The sequence below is a fragment of the Chanos chanos genome, chromosome 6 (genome assembly GCF_902362185.1).
Source record: "Chanos chanos chromosome 6, fChaCha1.1, whole genome shotgun sequence".
Taxonomy (NCBI): domain Eukaryota; kingdom Metazoa; phylum Chordata; class Actinopteri; order Gonorynchiformes; family Chanidae; genus Chanos; species Chanos chanos.
In genome coordinates, this window is record NC_044500.1 from 30,716,438 (window position 1) to 30,734,493 (window position 18,056).

General features: G+C 38.0%; 1 protein-coding gene across 1 annotated transcript; it reads left to right on the forward strand.

The window, feature by feature from the left end:
- The first annotated feature begins 12,004 nt into the window (after window positions 1-12,004).
- Window positions 12,005-15,529, forward strand: ogna (osteoglycin, paralog a). Its single transcript, XM_030776395.1, has 6 exons — window positions 12,005-12,148; window positions 13,356-13,452; window positions 13,905-14,069; window positions 14,667-14,869; window positions 15,153-15,245; window positions 15,359-15,529. Exons 1-6 carry the CDS (start codon window positions 12,005-12,007, stop codon window positions 15,527-15,529), a joined length of 873 nt encoding a protein of 290 aa, XP_030632255.1.
- Window positions 15,530-18,056: the final 2,527 nt, after the last annotated feature.

Below are 18,056 nucleotides of genomic sequence, written 5' to 3' on the forward strand. Positions count from 1 at the left end.
TTTCACTTTGGAGCCACTGCCAGCTAGTCAAAGACCCACAGGGGGCTTTGGAACAGTAGGATGGCAAGCAATGGCTTTAACAGTCAAGCATCATCCTAAATCGATCTTGTACAAAACAGAACTGATCTGTCTGCCAGATTCTCCTGCAAAAGATTCTCGATCTACACTGATGTCCAATTTTCCATGCATCCCATTTGTTCACAAACTTCTTGATGTCCAGTTGCATTTCTATGAGAAAATCGCTGCTACAGCCAGAACCTCCTGTTTCATGGTATACAACACTGTAAAGGTCCTTAATAATTTATTATTAAGAAATTATGAAATGAAATGCCATTTTCCTCCCCTGAAATTTAAGACCATTCTTCGATCAAATTAATGAGCATTTATTCACAAACTATAGCTATGACTAAATGTTAAACACAGCAAAAACAGATAACAAAATGTCCAATCTCTAAGTTAGTTCCTGTTGTGTTGTTTATATATTTAAAAAGACAGAAAGTCAGTTGAACCCTTATCTCCTGTCTGGAACTCTAGCCTTACCTGAATTCAAGAAGAACAAAAGATACGGATCAAACATATGGATCCAAAAACTTTTAATATCATTTCCACAGCTACGAGGAAGATGTTAACCTTGTCTGATGTGAAGCCAACCACAAAAGCAATGTTTCATATTTGTCCCAGGTGTGACATATTTATCATGACTCATGTATCACTTAACCTGAGGGGACCCCCTACTGCCTCTGTGTCTGGCTTCTATCAAGAACCACAGGACACTCAACAGTGGTTCTGCCAGAGAGAGTAATTTACTTGCAGGTATGGTATTTAACTGAGACTTTTCGTTTCAACATGAAAAAGGGAATAAGATACAGTTTTACAATATATTACATTAAAGAGTATTAGAAACTTTTGGAGCATTTTGATGACAACGGTTTCACTCGATACGGCTGGATTTGTTTTTGTAAAATGTTACAACCTAAATTTGTAGCGTTCAGGATTAATTTGTTGATCCTGAATTTAAACAACTTCACATTCTATTAGTTTCACATGGATAGCCATTTTCTACTTTATACATTTATTCTCTTAGCCAGAAATAGCATATCATGGGGTGCTCAAGAAAAAGATTGTGTTAGTGGAAAAGATGCTAGCACAATCTTTACTGCCAGTAAAACATGAACAGTGGGAGGTAAAGAGATGATAAAAAAAAAAAACTTGGCCTCCCTTGGTGCTTTGTCACTTTTGAGCGCAGCCATCCAAACTGTGTGGCAACTTACTTTTTGTTAACACATGAGCTATTAGGAACAGAAGACCTCTGCAGAAATTTACATAGAAATCCTGATCCTGCTAAATGTCTAATCAGTATTTTCAAATTGGAGTTTCACCGACAATGTGTTTGCATTACTGCTCCACTATCATTTTGTTGCTTTTCCACTACATGGTACTGGCTCGACTTGATTCTACTTGCTTTTTGGTACCTGGCACCTCATTCGTTTTCCGCTGCAATTAATACCCCTTGATGTAGCTCGTGACGCTGCAAGAAACTGCCATGATGTTATATTCAACGCGACAAACACAGTAGCAATGGAGAATACTGAAGGTATGGTGTTCTTGAATCTTGCTGCAAAATTTGCAGTTGCTATAGTAGCTTGGTGTTTTTAAAAATGGCGGATTTGTGCATCATGTCTGAGGATATCCCATGTCATGTGTCGCATAATAGTGACAATTCTCTCTGACCAAATCAATAGCCTGCAGTGTTTTCATGTCACGTTTTGGTACCTACTCAGCTCATCTGGAACCACAACAGAGTAGGTACAAAAAATAGTACCGGGTACCAAGTACTAGGTGCTAGATTTGCCTAATGGAAAACCGAAAAAGGCGAGTACAGCCGATTCAAATAGAGCTGGTACCATGCAGTGGAAAAACGAAATTTAATCACGGTTCTATGTTTGTCAATCAGCTACCAAGGAAGCACACAGTTTCTCAGCTGTTGGCACACTGGATATTTGGTATTGTATTTCATCACTATAGTTCAAGAACTGCAAAAATAAGTTCAAACAATAATCATTTACAGCCATAAGATAAGTCACATCCATCACATACCACACTTCCTGGCTCCCAAAACAAATTAGACATCTGTTTATAGCAACGCTGTATGGTGCTAGGATCCAGCTGAATACGCATATGAAACACAAATGTAAATATTCTATATCTTGTGATAGTGACTGTTGAGCGTGTATGCCTTTGAAAATGTGTAGCATATTGTAGGAATTTTGTTACTTATGTGCACTGTAACTCTTATGTCTGAATCCAAGCAGTCCCAAGAGAATGTAGCATTTTGTGGAAGCTCAGAACTGCACCTGAAGAATGCATGAATGGCACTGTGATCACAAAGAAGCAGATGGAGCTGACAAAAGTCTAGACGTTGCATATTCACTGGCTAGGACACATCTGCTGAACAGATAGATACAGGGCTCTGAGGGTGGACAAAGATGTCCAGGCGCCATCTACTCAGACTAAAGAAGAGACAGTCAGAGTCAGTGTCACTGTTTAAAGAGTTCAGTAAAGCAAAGAAAGATCAGCTGAAAGGTTTCATAAGATTAAGGACTACAATGACATTATGACCATCTTGCGGCAGAGCCCTACAGTTCCACTCAGTTGTTTTGGGCTGACCTTAACCACATCAGACTCATCTGTGGTTTCATCCACATCAGCAGAGAGAGGAGGTTGGGAATTTGTTGTTGTGATCTGAGCTCATCACAAGTACATGGGGATAGTCAGACTAAGACTGGGCCCGTGGACTCCAGTCTCTACTAAGGGTAAAGGCATCAAAAACCTACCCAACTGTGGACAAACTGGTATCAAACAACTTTGGAGAGCTGAGAGGAACATGTACAGTAAGCTGAGAAGCTCTTTTCACCAAATTTAACATATCACAGAGATGGCTAATGATGGACAACAATACCAGCAGAAGACTTTCCAAAAGAAATCTTTTACTAATGCTGGAGCTTAGAAAAGGACAGAAAGAAAGAAGAAGGGGAGGCAAACATCTCAGAGCAGCTGTTGATGATGCTTTGACATGTGGACGTGGGTAAGGAAGCACAGGGCGGAGAATGGCCCCATGACAGCTGCAGGGACAGCACCTTGATGCTCACCATACAGCACCTTCAAAGTCACCTAGCACAGCATTGACAGGTGAATGGGACAACACAGCCCACAGTAATAACAGAGATAATCCTTGGGGGTGAGGAGGAGTGCTCCACAACCTAAACGAGAAAGTTGCTGGTCTGAGTCATAGGTAGAGAGCTGTTGGATGCAAGGTCTTTGGCTTTCTTTCTGCTGCTGCACACTGTCTTGAACAAGGTTCTTAAATCAAGTAACACAACAACGTGTCACTACTTTCTTGCCTAATCCCTCTACTCTGCCTGTTATCCTTGATAAAGGCAAGTATGCTCAATGGCTTTACTGTAGATAAAGAAATATTAAATATAAATTGGTGTGCAAGTAGTGCTGTTGAGTGCAGTAATGAGTTCTAAAGGCAAGCCTTTAATGTGACTTATTATAAATCACTGTGAAACAAGGACGGAAACTGAACTGAACATAAAACAAAACACTGATGCATGCTTTTTGTGTGTGTGGCCTGTTTTTCACTTATTCAGTAGAGTGGCATTTTTATGACAAGGGGTCTGTGATAAAATTGCCACCAGAAAATCAGTCCATATATTGAAAAAGATTGAGAACTTATGTGTTAGAGAACACAAACAATCAAGAGAAACTGCTGCACCAGACTTGAACAAAATATAAAAGTCAATCCAAGACAACAGCCATGCTGCTGAACTCATCTTTCAACGGGAAATCATACCATGTAAACAGATTTGGGGCATAAAAACATAAAAACAGGAAGGTAAGAAATAGGAATTCTGTACAGCAACATTTTATTTTAAAAATATGCCATCAAAAGTAATGCAACTTCTTTACAGTTTGAAAACATCTCACAGATAGCTCTACCATATGGATCATAATTAGTCTGCCCTAAGTCAGGGGCCTCACCTTAAAGTAAAAACCCAGCTGTGATAATTGATCCCAGGCCTTTGAGTGAAGGTAACAGCCAAATACACAATATTAACATGTCTAAACAGATGTCAAATACACCAAATTTGCTGTGTATTATCAATAAACCCCAATGTACGCTTGTTGTTACTGTAGTTGTGACAGAAGGTAAGACCATAATTACTTTAACATTTGACTTTTGTGCCATTCTGTCCAACAGAGAAGAAAGGCCAAACGAAACTTTCAGAAATGGCCCATCCTGTTCTTTTCTTGTTAGCACAAGGGTTTTGCATCACAATTTCAATGACAAAAATTAAAGACCCCAAAATATCCTACAGATATAGAGGATCCACCAGAGATTTCTCCATATATTACCTTTCAACTCCTGGACTGTGATCCTTACATGAATGAGCCAGGGAGCTCTTCTCACCCCGCTGTTAGATACTCTCACCAGCACAGTCTGAAAGTCATCCCTGATATTCCCAACATATCTGCCACCTATACAGCCACAGCAATTTAAAGTACTTTCTTGCACTTCTCTTGTATTCATCGACAACAACTAAGAATGCCCAGAGTTTAATCTAGATCAGTGTTTCCCAGTCTGGCTCCTGGATTCTGCCCACAATTCTGTACTTTTTGGGTTTCTCCCTGCTCTAACAATAATGAGGATCTTGATGACTATCTGATGAGTTGAATCACGTGTGTTACAACAAGCAGACTGCAAAAATACTGTGGGACTCCAGAAGCACAATTGGGAAATACTGATACAGACTGCAACAAAACCCAAGAAATATTAGAAGAGTATGAAACTTATGCAACAACAGATTAACAGATGTTAGGGTTAAGGCATGTAAATTAACACCTGTAACGACAAAAATAAATCCATTCCCTTAGAATTGTCAAAATCTGTGCTACAGCTGTCCATAGGCTACTCCATCACTTTCATACCGTACATGAGGGCTACTTTATGAAAACATCTCGTCTTGTGTCACTTCAAACATCACATGACAAACAAAGGCAGTTCCTTATGGCATCATTTACCTGTCAAACCTGATGGAGCCCACTAAAGTTCATAACACTTCTCAAAACTTTCCTACATTCCAATTGCCCCTAAACATCTGAACATAACAGTATAGTGAAAATGGCCATAGAATGTAGGGAAAGAAGGAGAGAGTGCTGTGGCAGTGATGGGAATATATCTCTTTCCTCTTCCTTAGGCTCTGCTGAGCTGCCACCGAAGATAACCGCCACGAGCCAAGTGGACCAGAACAGAGTGCGGAGTGCGGAGGCCAGCACGGAGGGCCTGGTTCCACAGCCTGTTGCCAAGCTGCCACTGGAAGTGACTGCTGTCAGCTGGGTAAATCAGAGGAGAAATACTGACCAGCTGAGCTGGACATTCAGGTTCGGATCCAGGCTCAAGTGTCTCATTAGCAATCACACCAAGCTTCTGGGTCCTCTCTAGATTGCCATTGCATGGAAAGCCACCATACCTGCAGACCCCAAGCACTGTTCCCACTGCTCCAGCACCTTGGCCACATATGTTTATAACATGGTTTTGTAAAATAAAGCATCCTTTCCAGGGCTGAATTGGTTGCCTGGCTCATGTCTCCTTTCCACATTGTGACAGTAAATTTCCTTGAACTAGACTAATTACTCCCAAGCAATAGTGTAGTGTGACTATCATAACACAGTATTGCCTATAGCTGGGTTGGACCTGTGTTGGATCACATTCATACTCCAAACAAATTGGCCCAGGTTTTGTTTGCAACAAGACCAAAACCACCGTCTCAGCAGGATCTTGGTCTAGATGTTGAGTGCAACTGGTGTGTTCAGTTCATATCTACCTATACGAAGTAAAATAAAGAGGAAAGCAGGATTCAAAGCGACTACTCTAAACAAACTAGGTGTGAAGACACTTTTAAAGGCCGGATGTGAAACAGCATGCAAGACTACTTATGAGTATGTTCCTATAATGATATTTGAAAACTCTGCTGTCACAAGTGTTGCTTAAATTGAAAAAGACATCACAACCAAATGGCCTGAAGGGACGAGTCATGAAAGCAGGTCTCCTAAAAATATGGCCTGCTCCTTTGATTTGACCAGCTCCTTCAACAACAGCAGCAATGCATGTACTCCAGCCTGCTGAACCCTTCATCTTACTATAAATAGGCTTACCTTACAGAAGACACAACATCCAATGGAAAAGTTGGCTCCAAATAACCTCATAGGAAATGTTGAGGAAAAAATTTAGCCATAACTTGGAGCAACATTTAATTAACCTTTCTGACTGCTAGCCAATCTACTATACTCATCTATGCTAGACTATATCATCATCATCCTTATCATCATTTGTTTTACACTTACCTAGCTCGGTGAAGTTATGACAAAGAAAAGAAATGTCCTGACAGGGCACGCGAGAGAGACAAAATGGACTGAAAACTCAGCAAAATGCTTGGTTAAAGCAGTCAGAGCTAAACACATCATCAGTTCAAGCTACTTTTTAAGTGGTCAAACTAATACTTGGTAATGGAAGACCATTCACCGAGGGAGAGTTTGTGAAACAATGCCTGACTACTGTCACAAGGGAGACGTGTCAAGAGAAGATAGACTTGTTCAATTCCATGAGTCTATCTGTATGCACAGTTGCACAAAGGACTGAAGAAATGGGGGGCAATGCTGCAACTTCAGATTTTCATCCTTGGGATTAATAAAGAGTTGAAAATCACTGAGAGGCTTGCTGTATTACAGAGCATGAAGGGAGCCACGATGGGAAAGTACATTTATGGAGAAGTTCACCAAACCATGGGGCTCTAAGTATGGTGGGTGCTGTAAGAGGAGTGGTTGGATGCCATCAACCCAGAGATGGTTGAGCACGGCCATGCTCTGCCTCATTCACCAGCAAGTGTTGTTGTGAAACAGTTAAGTGGGACTATGTCATGAAAGATGTGGAGTCCTGTGTCGATTACATCAGAGCTAATGCTCTTATCCACAGCCAGTTTGAAGAATTTTTGTGGGGGCTGAAGGCTGTTTGCAGAGATGGGCTCTACCATACTGACATCCATTGTCTAAGCTGGGGGCAAGCTCTGAAAAGTTTTTATGACCTGCTCCCCAAGATGAATGTGTTTATGCTGTTGAAAAGCAAATTTGTGCCAGAGCTTACCGATGCAAAATGGAAATGGCTCCTCGCTTTCTTAACTGATGTAACAGAACTACTTAAGGGTCTCAAGCAGCTTCAAGGCAAGGGAAAACTCATCTGGGATATGCATTCACATGTAAAAACATTTTAGTTAACTCTTAAACAAGGAGAAAAACCTCTGCCATCTCCACACTACACAGAAGCTATCATCTGAGTCACCTCCAGTTGCATTCCCAACCGAAAAGTGTGTGGAGGCCCTGGCAGTATTGAAAAGTGAGTTTCAAACGAGATTTCAAAAGCTTCATGACCACACAGAAAGACATCTGACTTTTCAGAGCCTTTTCACAGCCTATATTAATGGTGTCAAGCCAATTTATCAGTGTGAATTGGTTGAATTACAAAGTTGTCACAACCTGAACGACGCATTAAAGTCAAGCACTGGCTAATTTCTATCCCTCTCTCCTTACAGAGACCTATCCCAATCTAAAAATGAAAAAAGCATGCACTCAAAATAGCAACTATTTTTGGCAACACCTATATCTTGAGGAAACATTTTTAAGACTGAAACACCTCAAATCTCCAACCACATCCAGACTCACTGATAAATATTTTCAGTTATGACTGGTAGTGCAAAAATGGAACCTTGACTGTCTTGCCAGCCAAAAGCAACCTCAGAGTTCATACTGATGTAAGAAGAAACAAGAGATAGGTTAACAGAAATTCTTCTTCTTCTTTTTTTAAATAGCAACTTAACTTGATTGTCCTAGTTTGACTGCCTGTCTAACATAAGGTCTGTTATGTGCCATTACCATTTCCATTCCTTCCACAACTGTTTTTGAACATCACATTAAAACATCATACAAACTTCACTTGCGTGATATTTTTTTTCTCTCAAGTCATAATAGTGCTACAAGCTTTAAAGAAAATATGATCTCAGTCAATGTTTAATTTTTATGAACACAGGTGTCCACCCGCACTGGGGCCCTTTAAGCAATTACTGCCCTCCCAATTAGTATCAATGACAATATGCCGGTGTGTTTCCATGACAGTGCACTTCACATGATGTCTATTTGACACCATATTTCTTTTCACTGAAAGCTTAAATCAATCCAGATATGGAATACTGTAGAAGAGTATGAAGAGAATCCCTATCCCTCAAACCACGAGAGCAGCGGAGAGAGAGCGTCATCTGGCACATGTGGAAGCAAAACAGGGCATCATTACAAGCGTTTTCATATGAAAGCTTTCTCATCATAATTTATTTATCTTTGTTTTTTGATGACAATAGTGCTATTCTGCCAAGTCATTTATTGTTACATATTTAGTCAAAAAGACACAACATTTTCCAAAATGTAGGCCATGTCACGTCAATTGTTCCAATTACTGGAACTGCATTTTGACAGAATAATAAAAAGTAAATGAAAACAACTATAACAGAGGGTGATTGCTGACAAGTTCCAGAATATTATTGATCACAAAATTTTGCACAATTCTGTCTAGCCATGATGTCTAATTAGGACACTTTTTCCCCATTTTTTCAGAACACTTCAATCTTGGTGAAATATTCTCCCCTATTCTTTATGATCTAGAGCTCTAGTTTCTCTTCTTTGAGCTGGAGCATCTCCTTATAGCAATCAGCTATTGGTTGGTTCCTCAGGCCTTTACCTGTACTTCATCCCAGTGGTGTCCTTCTGTGACCATTCAGTATAAAAATCTCACTTGAAAAGTGCCTCACCGAAAGTTCACTTATAATGTACTGGCCTATGAAGGTATTTGGCGGAAATTATTTAATCCATCATTACCCTATTTTCATTTAACAGGCTGTAACAGACAGCTAAGACTAACTGTTTTCAGAAAACTTAAGGGCCTCCGAAGAGCAGGCCCGAATAACATATCTACAAGTCAACTAAAAAAATTTTTTGCTCAGTAATTAAAACTAATGTTTTCATTTTGAAGTTCAATCATTTCCCTGTCTACGGTGTTTCATAACTGCAAATATGAAAGAGCTCAGCATAGTTTTGATTTTATCTACCTAGAAATCCACCTATTAAAGCTGACATTTGTTTTTTGACAGTTTTTTTCTTACCTTTGTGGACAGCATTTAGTAGTTTACAAATGCTTCTTGGTAGTTAATGTATCAAAATCTCGGCATGAATTACATGAATAGTAAAAACTAAGCTGGTACCTTACAAAATCCCTGAGGACATTAGAAAAAGTAAACTTGCTTCAATGTTTAAAAAGGTTCTATCATTTAATAACTATGTACTATAATAACTGTCACATTTTTCAGATCTTTGAGTTTCATTATAATTAAAGAGGAGATGGAAGAAGAGAAGTCACTTTGGGTGAGTCTATTGTGTGAACATTTTGCCAGAAGCTGGCTACAGCCACTCTAGTTACTGGTGTTGTTCTGTAAGGTACCAAAATGTCTCAGAAAAGAACAGCACACATACTGTTCAGATATGGAATACTTCCAAATTCATAAAGATGGATACTCAAATTACAATTGAAACACAGATTTGTTTCTTCAGAACACTGCACAATCCCTTGCAATTTGTCCATCAGTAAGTCACTGTTGCTACCATGGAAGTCCTCCATAGAAGCAATGTATCCACAAACAAAATCAGGTTTAAAAAGCAGTTCTTTAAATTCCAAACAAAATAAGTAGTGCTGTATTATCAAGTTGTGAAGTTGTAATATCAAACCCCATATGCTGCAGGTTTCAGTGGACTTTTGGCATTTTTACAAGTCTGTCTTGCGGGACAATGACTTGGTCACAGACGGTCAATATCCCACAGGGAAGGAAATACTAGATCTGGAGACATTCCCTACTACATGGTTGCTCTGAGTTGTCCCTAGATTATATATTGTTCAAACCCATTGATTGGCTTGAGAGCAACTGATTGGTAATTCATTGACTGGCTTGAGAGTAATCTCTCCTAGTTTCGCTATCACTACTTAGACCCTGACAATAACCCAAATATTAACTCAAACCCAAATATCTGCATGCGCACTGACCCTTTAACAATCATTTTGGACAGCCCTGGTGTTCTAAAACAAAATTTGGGCACTCATTCTTTTGAAAACTGGGTTAACTGTTTAAGTCATTTGAAATAACTTGGGCACCATGCCTTTCGCTAAGAAAGTTATATGAACACACAACTAGAATAGAAATGTCTTTAATAACCATGTTATTTGCTAATTTTAAAGCATCTGCCTTTCAGCTGGACTAATCAGGACCAATGTGCCTGTCCAAAGTTAACCGTGCACATGTGCATAGTTATAAAATATCGTATTTGCAAGATGAAATAACCCCTATTAGCAATCAGAAAATAAATGACATGAGAAATGAAATCCGGCTACAATTAATATTCTTGGCTGTCGAGCCATACCACTGCAGTCTGAAAAGACAAATTTCTATGTTTTGTTGATATAAAAGCAGCAGTATCTTAATTATGACTGAGCTGGTACACAAACATATAAAACAATTCTCAAACAAAACAAAACTAGAAGGGAAAAAACAAGTACTTGCAAGGGTTACAGACAATATGAGTTGGTAAAATACAATTCTGAAAGAAATCTTTGAATTTTTGTATTCTGTTTCAAAAGTAACTTTGTTATGATCTATCTACTGCTTTTCTATAGGAGTGAGTACAGGAATCCTTACCAGATTTATAAGGTATATGGTTCAATTTAAGATGTTTTACAGCCTGTGAACCTTGTCATGCAGTGAAATACCACCCTGACAGATAAATGTACCACAGAAAATTAACACAAGGGTTTGTTTGGCTTCCTTCCCAGTATAGTACATTTTTACTAGTTCTTATAATTGCTAGCACACCTGTAATAGTACTTACTCGGTTTCACTTCACTTATTTTCATTCCTCAGATGTTTACTTCTAGGGGCCTCTTTCATCTTGTCTTGAGGTACAAGGAAAGGGGCAAAATGCAGACAGATGTTTTCTATTAAAGATATTTCCCTTTACATCCACCCTAACAAAATTTTTGTTTATACAATTTGACGGCCACCACCATACACGACACAGATACGTCCATGTGGCATATTTAGAGCTTATTTACTGCCAATTCCAGTGAGTTAATTCATTACCCTTATGAATAAAGTTATTACTATAACAGGGTACCAAAGCTGAAAACATTTTGTAGAATTTAGACAGGAATTTGCTTGAGACACAAATGGACATGCAGTCATGCTGACAGAGACAATGTCATTTTTTGACATTCACCCCTCCCCTAAACAAGCCACACCTAAACACACTGACATAGGCCCCCTCTATTCACTAATTCTTGCACATTTGATTAACCCATTAGATTCAAATGGTTTCACTTATTAATTACTATATACTGAAACAGGGTGCACCACTAAAAAATTTTGTGAAAAGTAGAAAATGATGGACCAAGACTTGCAGCTGATAAAGCCAAATACATGACAGATATTTCAAAGTATATTATATATGCAGTTATTAGCCAAAGCTCCAGACCTTGAGCAAAAGAGACTAAACTCTTCATTTCACTTGTTCCTCTGACTGTTTTAATGGAGCATATCTCTCTTCAGGGCAGAATTTCTGCCAAAAACTACACCAGGAACAAAGTGGTTAAATCTGACCAGCTTGCACAGAAAGGGTTAAAGACTGTTCCATAAACGCTTGCTTAAGAATCCCCTGGCAGCTACTCATGCAGGCTTTAAATACTGATTTGACAGATCACATTTTACTCACAGGCACTAAGAAAATAGCCCACCGCAGCTTTCGCTGCTGTCTTACGCTTTAACATAGCAGTGAACACATCCCAGAGCTTCTGGACACAATGGAGACCAGACTGAGAATGCTGGTTTTCACTTTTATACTTACAGCATCGGTCCTCTTAGCATCAGGGAGACAAGGTTCTCAACACAGACAAGAGGATGTACTGTTCAATGAAAATGTAAATTTCAAAACCAAGATGTCAAAGGTAAGCTTTGTATTTACTTTGTGATTTTTTTCTTTAATCTCTCCTGTGACTGTTGATGAAGTGAAATATCTGAGCTATTAGTGCATGGCAGTGCAAACAGCAATCTGAGATCAATTCCTACAGTGTAGTTAGTAGAATTCATGATAATTTAAGAACAATATTCCTTGACTGTAGAATCACATGAAGAGATGGGTGTATATTAAAAGACTATAAGACAAAAATCTGACCAGTTAGTGGATGGCAATGAATAAGATGAATTCCTATAACAATTAAGGGGCAAAATACATGACAGTTTGACAACATTATTACTTGACTATAGAATCACATGAAGAAACAGGTTTACGTTAACAGATTATATGACATAATGAGACTTTCATTCCACTATTTTGTTTAAGAATAAAAAAATACTACTTGGCATTTTAAGGGGAAATATCTTTCATTATGTATACTGCAGTTTGTAATCTAGAGTGCTATAGTTCACTTTCTAATGAAGATTTTTATATATATATATATATATATATATATATATATATATATATATATATATATATAGAAACAGTGTTTTGGTAATGTAAACTCCTCTGATTGAGATTAAATTCTAAGATTCTAATCCAAATACAGACACATCCAAATGGAGCAAATGATTTCTGTATTGCGTGCATTTAAACTGATTAGTCAGCAGTAGTGTACTAAGGTCCAAAGGAGTTTCCTCCGGCTAAATCCCCTTCCCACCCACAGAGAAAGTTTATTCTAACTTAAGGGTCAGAGCTTACAACACTGACACAGAGAGGCTAATTTAATAGACACCATGAGACCAGCAAGTTCCAGCAAATTACTCAAGACAACTTTTGCACTATATTGAAAAGAGGAGAACAACTTTGATACATAATTTAGGATCCCAGGAAATTTCTCATGTACCAGCAAGGCTTCTGAAAGGGAGGTCTGAGGAAAACTAAAAATAACTGAAATGTTTCTTATAAGCTATTACAAACCAGTAGTGAAAAACTAAATAAGAGACAAAATTGTGCATGTGAAATGAGGGTTCAAATGAGACTTTTAAAATGATTTCATTCTACTGAAATCCTAAACCACTTAAATATTTATTCCAGCATTATCACTTTTAGAAGATAAATGCTATGGTATGAAGTAGAATATGATGCTTACCTAATGTCTGTACATTCTCTCCAAATATACCATCATTTGACAGAGGGACGTAGCTGCCGACTACAACTCCAACACTGCTCTATTGCCTGCTGATACTCCAGATGATTCTGGCCCCAGCCCAGCTGAGGGAGATGGCTCTGGTAAAGTAGTATTAACCTCTCACCACGTCTGAGAGCCCTGAATTATGATTTCAGTGTGGGATGCCCTTTGTTTTGTGGCCACATTTTGCTGTGACAGGAGCCCTTATCAAAATAAATAGAACACTCTGTCAAAATAACAAAGTAAATAGTCAAAATGAAACTCTATGAATGTGTGTTTAGTCATCTTGGGTCCTGATAAATCCAAGAAATGTATGCACATTCACGTCTCACATTGGTTGAGGACAAAATTTTAAAAAATAATCCAGGATTTTTTTTTTTGTTCCAACCATTCAAAAATAATACAGCAAACACCTAGCATCATTTCTCGTTAAACTGGTGTGGCAAAGAATGAATTGCCATAGTAACATCATACATTTCACAGTAATATAACTGGCGCTAAAGATATCTACCGTCACATCATAGTGCAAACATATTGATTTGTCTGATTCCAGACCTCCCTACCTGTCTGCTGTGTGTATGTCTCACTGGATCTGTGTATTGTGAGGAAGTCTCTCCTGATATGACATCGGTCCCTGCTCTGCCTAAGGAAACAGCTTATCTCTATGCCCGGTACAACAAGATTACAAAAATCACAGCCAGAGACTTCTCAGATATTGGTGAGTTTTGCATGAGTGAACACAATATGCTGCTGTGTCACTTTCTTGTTTTGTTGCCAGAACAGTCCATCTTTATGAGAGCCCTAAGTAATATGATATGGTGATAGGCATGACAGAGGATGAGTAAAATTAATCAGCTTAGGACAGAGAGCACATAAAAAAAACCCCTCTGAGATCAAGTGAGACCCAGAGAGCGTTATATTTTAAAGAAAAGCCTAGCAGAGAGGACAAATGCCTTTGAATAAGTTCACAACAAGTGCCTGAAAGAAAATTTGTAGTTCTATACATCTGCACACTTCTCAGTTGGGCAAACAAGAAAAGGGCTTGTTATGGAGTGCTTACTTCAGGGTCATCAGTTCCCCCAGAGCTAAAGAGTTCCAAAGAACACAATTAATAATGTGTCCATTACTACAGATTTGTTTCATACTGATATTTACCATTATTTTTGCAGTATAACAGGGTAGCAAAGAGAACTTCCTCTTGGCAGAACTGGGAGTTTTCCCATTAAGGATCTATTTCAATGTTTCACACACATTTCTGGTCATGTTTTGATAGTTATGGGAACATATAATTCATGTTTAACTGTGTGTATTGCAGTAACTCTAAAAAGAATCGATCTGACTGGGAATCTCATTTCGGAGATTGAGGATGGGGCTTTCTTAAAACTTGAGTTGCTTGAGGAGCTTTCTCTTGCTGAGAATCAGCTGGTGAGGCTTCCAATGCTGCCACCCAAACTAACCTCTTTCAATGCCAATCATAACCGGCTCAGGACCAAAGGTGTCAAGGCAACTGCTTTCAAGGTACTGCACAATAAACTTCAAAATGCTACAACTCTAATATACAATTTAAAAATTATTAATTTAAATAACTAAAAAATAACACACACAGTCAGAGAACACAACTTTGTGCTCTTTCAAAATAAATTAATTATAAATATTACTACTATTATTTGTAAAATTACACTAGAAAAGCAGAGCCAGAAAAATGACTCAAAGGAGCTTTTTAACCAGCTTAAATCTTTGAAGCTGCTTCAATAATCATTATCCGAACATAATTTTTTTTCTGTTATCATATCAACTCCAGAAACTGACAAGACTGAAAAGCCTTTTCCTTGCTCACAATGAGTTGGAGGCAGTCCCAATAGTTCCGGAGAGTGTGCGCATACTCCATCTTCACGTAAATGGAAATTATAGTATACATATATATAGTATATATAGCACATCTGTATCTGTCCTGATGAATGAGTAGGACATGACTGAATCGTGAATGTTTTCGCTTCTCTTGCACAGAACAACAACATTTCAACGGTCAGCACCGATACGTTCTGCAAAGGAAATGACACATACTACATACGACCTAACCTGAATGAGATAAGAATGGATGGGAACCCAGTAATCCTGGCACAGTACCCCAACAGTTTCACCTGTCTGCAGTCATTGCCAGTTGGAAAATATCATTGAGAATGTGTTGTGAAGATCAGGAAAAAAAATAAAATAAAATTGTGATAATAGACCATGATAAGGAACATATGAGGGCTGATTGTCAAAGACCCTCAAGAGAGATACATGCAAGCCAGTTAAGGGGAACATCGACTGAAGTTGTGTGCTACAGCACATCTGGCATCATTACATTGCAAAAATGCCTTTTGAGTAATGTTATTTTCATTATTTCTGATTTTGTAAATGGGCCTTAAACAAGGATTCTTCAAACAAACTGTTTTCATATCCAGTGTAAATAACCCTACCCAATACATTGAAAGCTGCTGTTTCCTCAAAACACGACTTCACATAGAACTTGAGTTAAGCTTCTGGCTTCACTTTGAATTCTGTGAAATGCTTTCACTTGAAGTGCTCCATTTTCAATCTCATTCTGATAGAAGTTAAGGAATTCTTAAAAATAACTAGATAACGAGTCAATCCAGATGTGCTCTTTAATCCTTTTCCAAAATTGGTCTCAATTTTCTGAACACTATTTATGCATCTAACATTAGTGATTACTACCTGTGTGAATCTTCATTATGTAGACTGTACAGTATGACACTGTATGAAACGTCTTTTTTAATTATTTTAATAAAGTAGAACTTTTTTTTATCAAGCCTAATTTATTTATTTTATAAGATTTGCGTGCAACTTCATTTATAGCTTACACATTACAAACGGGGGAAAAAAGAGAAATAACATAGTTTTCAAACAATTTAATTCTTTCACGGAGACAATTTTCAATTCACTGCAAAGAAATTAAATGTTAATGTTCTTCACACAGAAACATCTGGAAAATGTGGGTTAATAATATTCCATTCTGCAGGCCAAATTGGCAGGCATCACAGCCCTTCAGTCCAAGTAAATAATGGAATGGTTTCCATATTGCTTCTGCAGTTTGATTTCCAAATTTTCATTGCCATCATGTGATGGAATCTGTTCTTATTTTGACATAAAGCAACTCTTCAGCAATCTCTTCCATCCTCGTAAAGGCGAAAGAGCATTTAAACACTGTGCAATAATTTCTCACTATATTATTTCCTGAGAATATAATATGTGAAAATCTGTAGTTTACATTAAACATGAAATTGATAAACTATTCCATATCTAGTTAGAATAATCCACTGACTCCACTTAAAAAATGGTAGTATATGATTAATCATTTCTGACAGAAATGTTGAACTGACTGATATAACACCAATATAATGAATGTCTGGGCTGGGCTGTTTTAAAAGCATGGTGTTAAGATTTCATTAGTTGTTTAACAACACACAGGCCAACCTCCATTCCTAAATCTCCAGGCCCCTCAAGTAGTTTGAAAGAGGTGGTCTGGAACAAATCTGACATCAGTGATTACTCAATACGGTCAAATGGCTAGTTTCAACTCTCGGACAATGTGCCCAAGATATGTTAACACTTTAAGTTGAATCACACCCTGAATTACTAGCAGGTGTGCAGCCTCTGTTGTCTGTCAAAGTGGTTTACTAGAAACTCCCACACTGATTTCTTCAGCTCACTATATAGAATATATACTATATAGAATATCTCAAAGCGTGTGCCCAAAACAGGTTTAGTCCAGTTATTTGGTCTAAAAGGTTTTAAATGCAATTTAACCAATTTAAAGCCATGTTTTGTAATACTTCTGTAATCTTCAAAAGGGAGTGAATTTATTTATTACTACCATAATCACAAGAAACCTATACATTCTAGATACATGCAAGATTCATTACTGAAAATAGACAAAGTTTATTAATCTCTTCACAGGGAAACAAAAATGTCGATGCGTCCTCTTTAAATTATAAAAAAGACAATCAGGCGTTTGAGCAACAGAGTTAGCAGTCACACAAATTAAAAAAAATTACTCACCTGAACATAAACAATAATATCGAACAACTCAACCTGCTCAACAAATTCAACCTCACACTTCTGCATAAGAAATAGGAGACTATGGGTTTCACGAAATATTTAGCTAAAGGACATGAATAGAAAGAGCAAAAATATTGTTACCATTGCTGAGACCCTAAAATTTATGATAGTGCCTATAAATTCTGACATTCTGAATGGTAATATCACGTTTCATTTCCATGTACAAAACATTTGTGAAAAATGAAGAGACAATGTACAATCAAGCAGGCGATGCCTTACCTTGAAGTGCTGGTATGTTCTGCTTCTGTGATCACATTTCTCAGAGAAATCCCTAAGTGTTCTGAAGAACAGGAGCAGGCTGTTTGATTCCTCCACTCTGAAATTAGAAGACAAATGACTGACTCATGCAATGTGAAAATTGTAATGAAGTCTTAGTGGGCCACGCGAATGCATACAGCATGCACAAACTAGATACAATTAAGCATTTTGTTCTCTCTTAATGGACCCATTCAAACTCAATCCATTCTCCAGACAGTTCAGTTGCAAAAACATTGTTATGCAAATGCTTCATTCAGATCTCATCAGGTCTAAACCGCAGTCTCAACTACCTGCATACATGCAACCTAGTTCTTCAACCTAATGC

What these genes read in the sequence shown, in the direction of transcription:
- ogna (XM_030776395.1), top strand. Translation starts at nt 12,005, where the DNA reads ATGGAGACCAGACTGAGAATGCTGGTTTTCACTTTTATACTTACAGCA. An exon ending in TCAAGGCAACTGCTTTCAAG is followed by an intron (nt 14,870 to 15,152) that starts GTACTGCACAAT and finishes TATCAACTCCAG; the next exon opens with AAACTGACAAGACTGAAAAG. An exon ending in TGCGCATACTCCATCTTCAC is followed by an intron (nt 15,246 to 15,358) that starts GTAAATGGAAAT and finishes TCTCTTGCACAG; the next exon opens with AACAACAACATTTCAACGGT.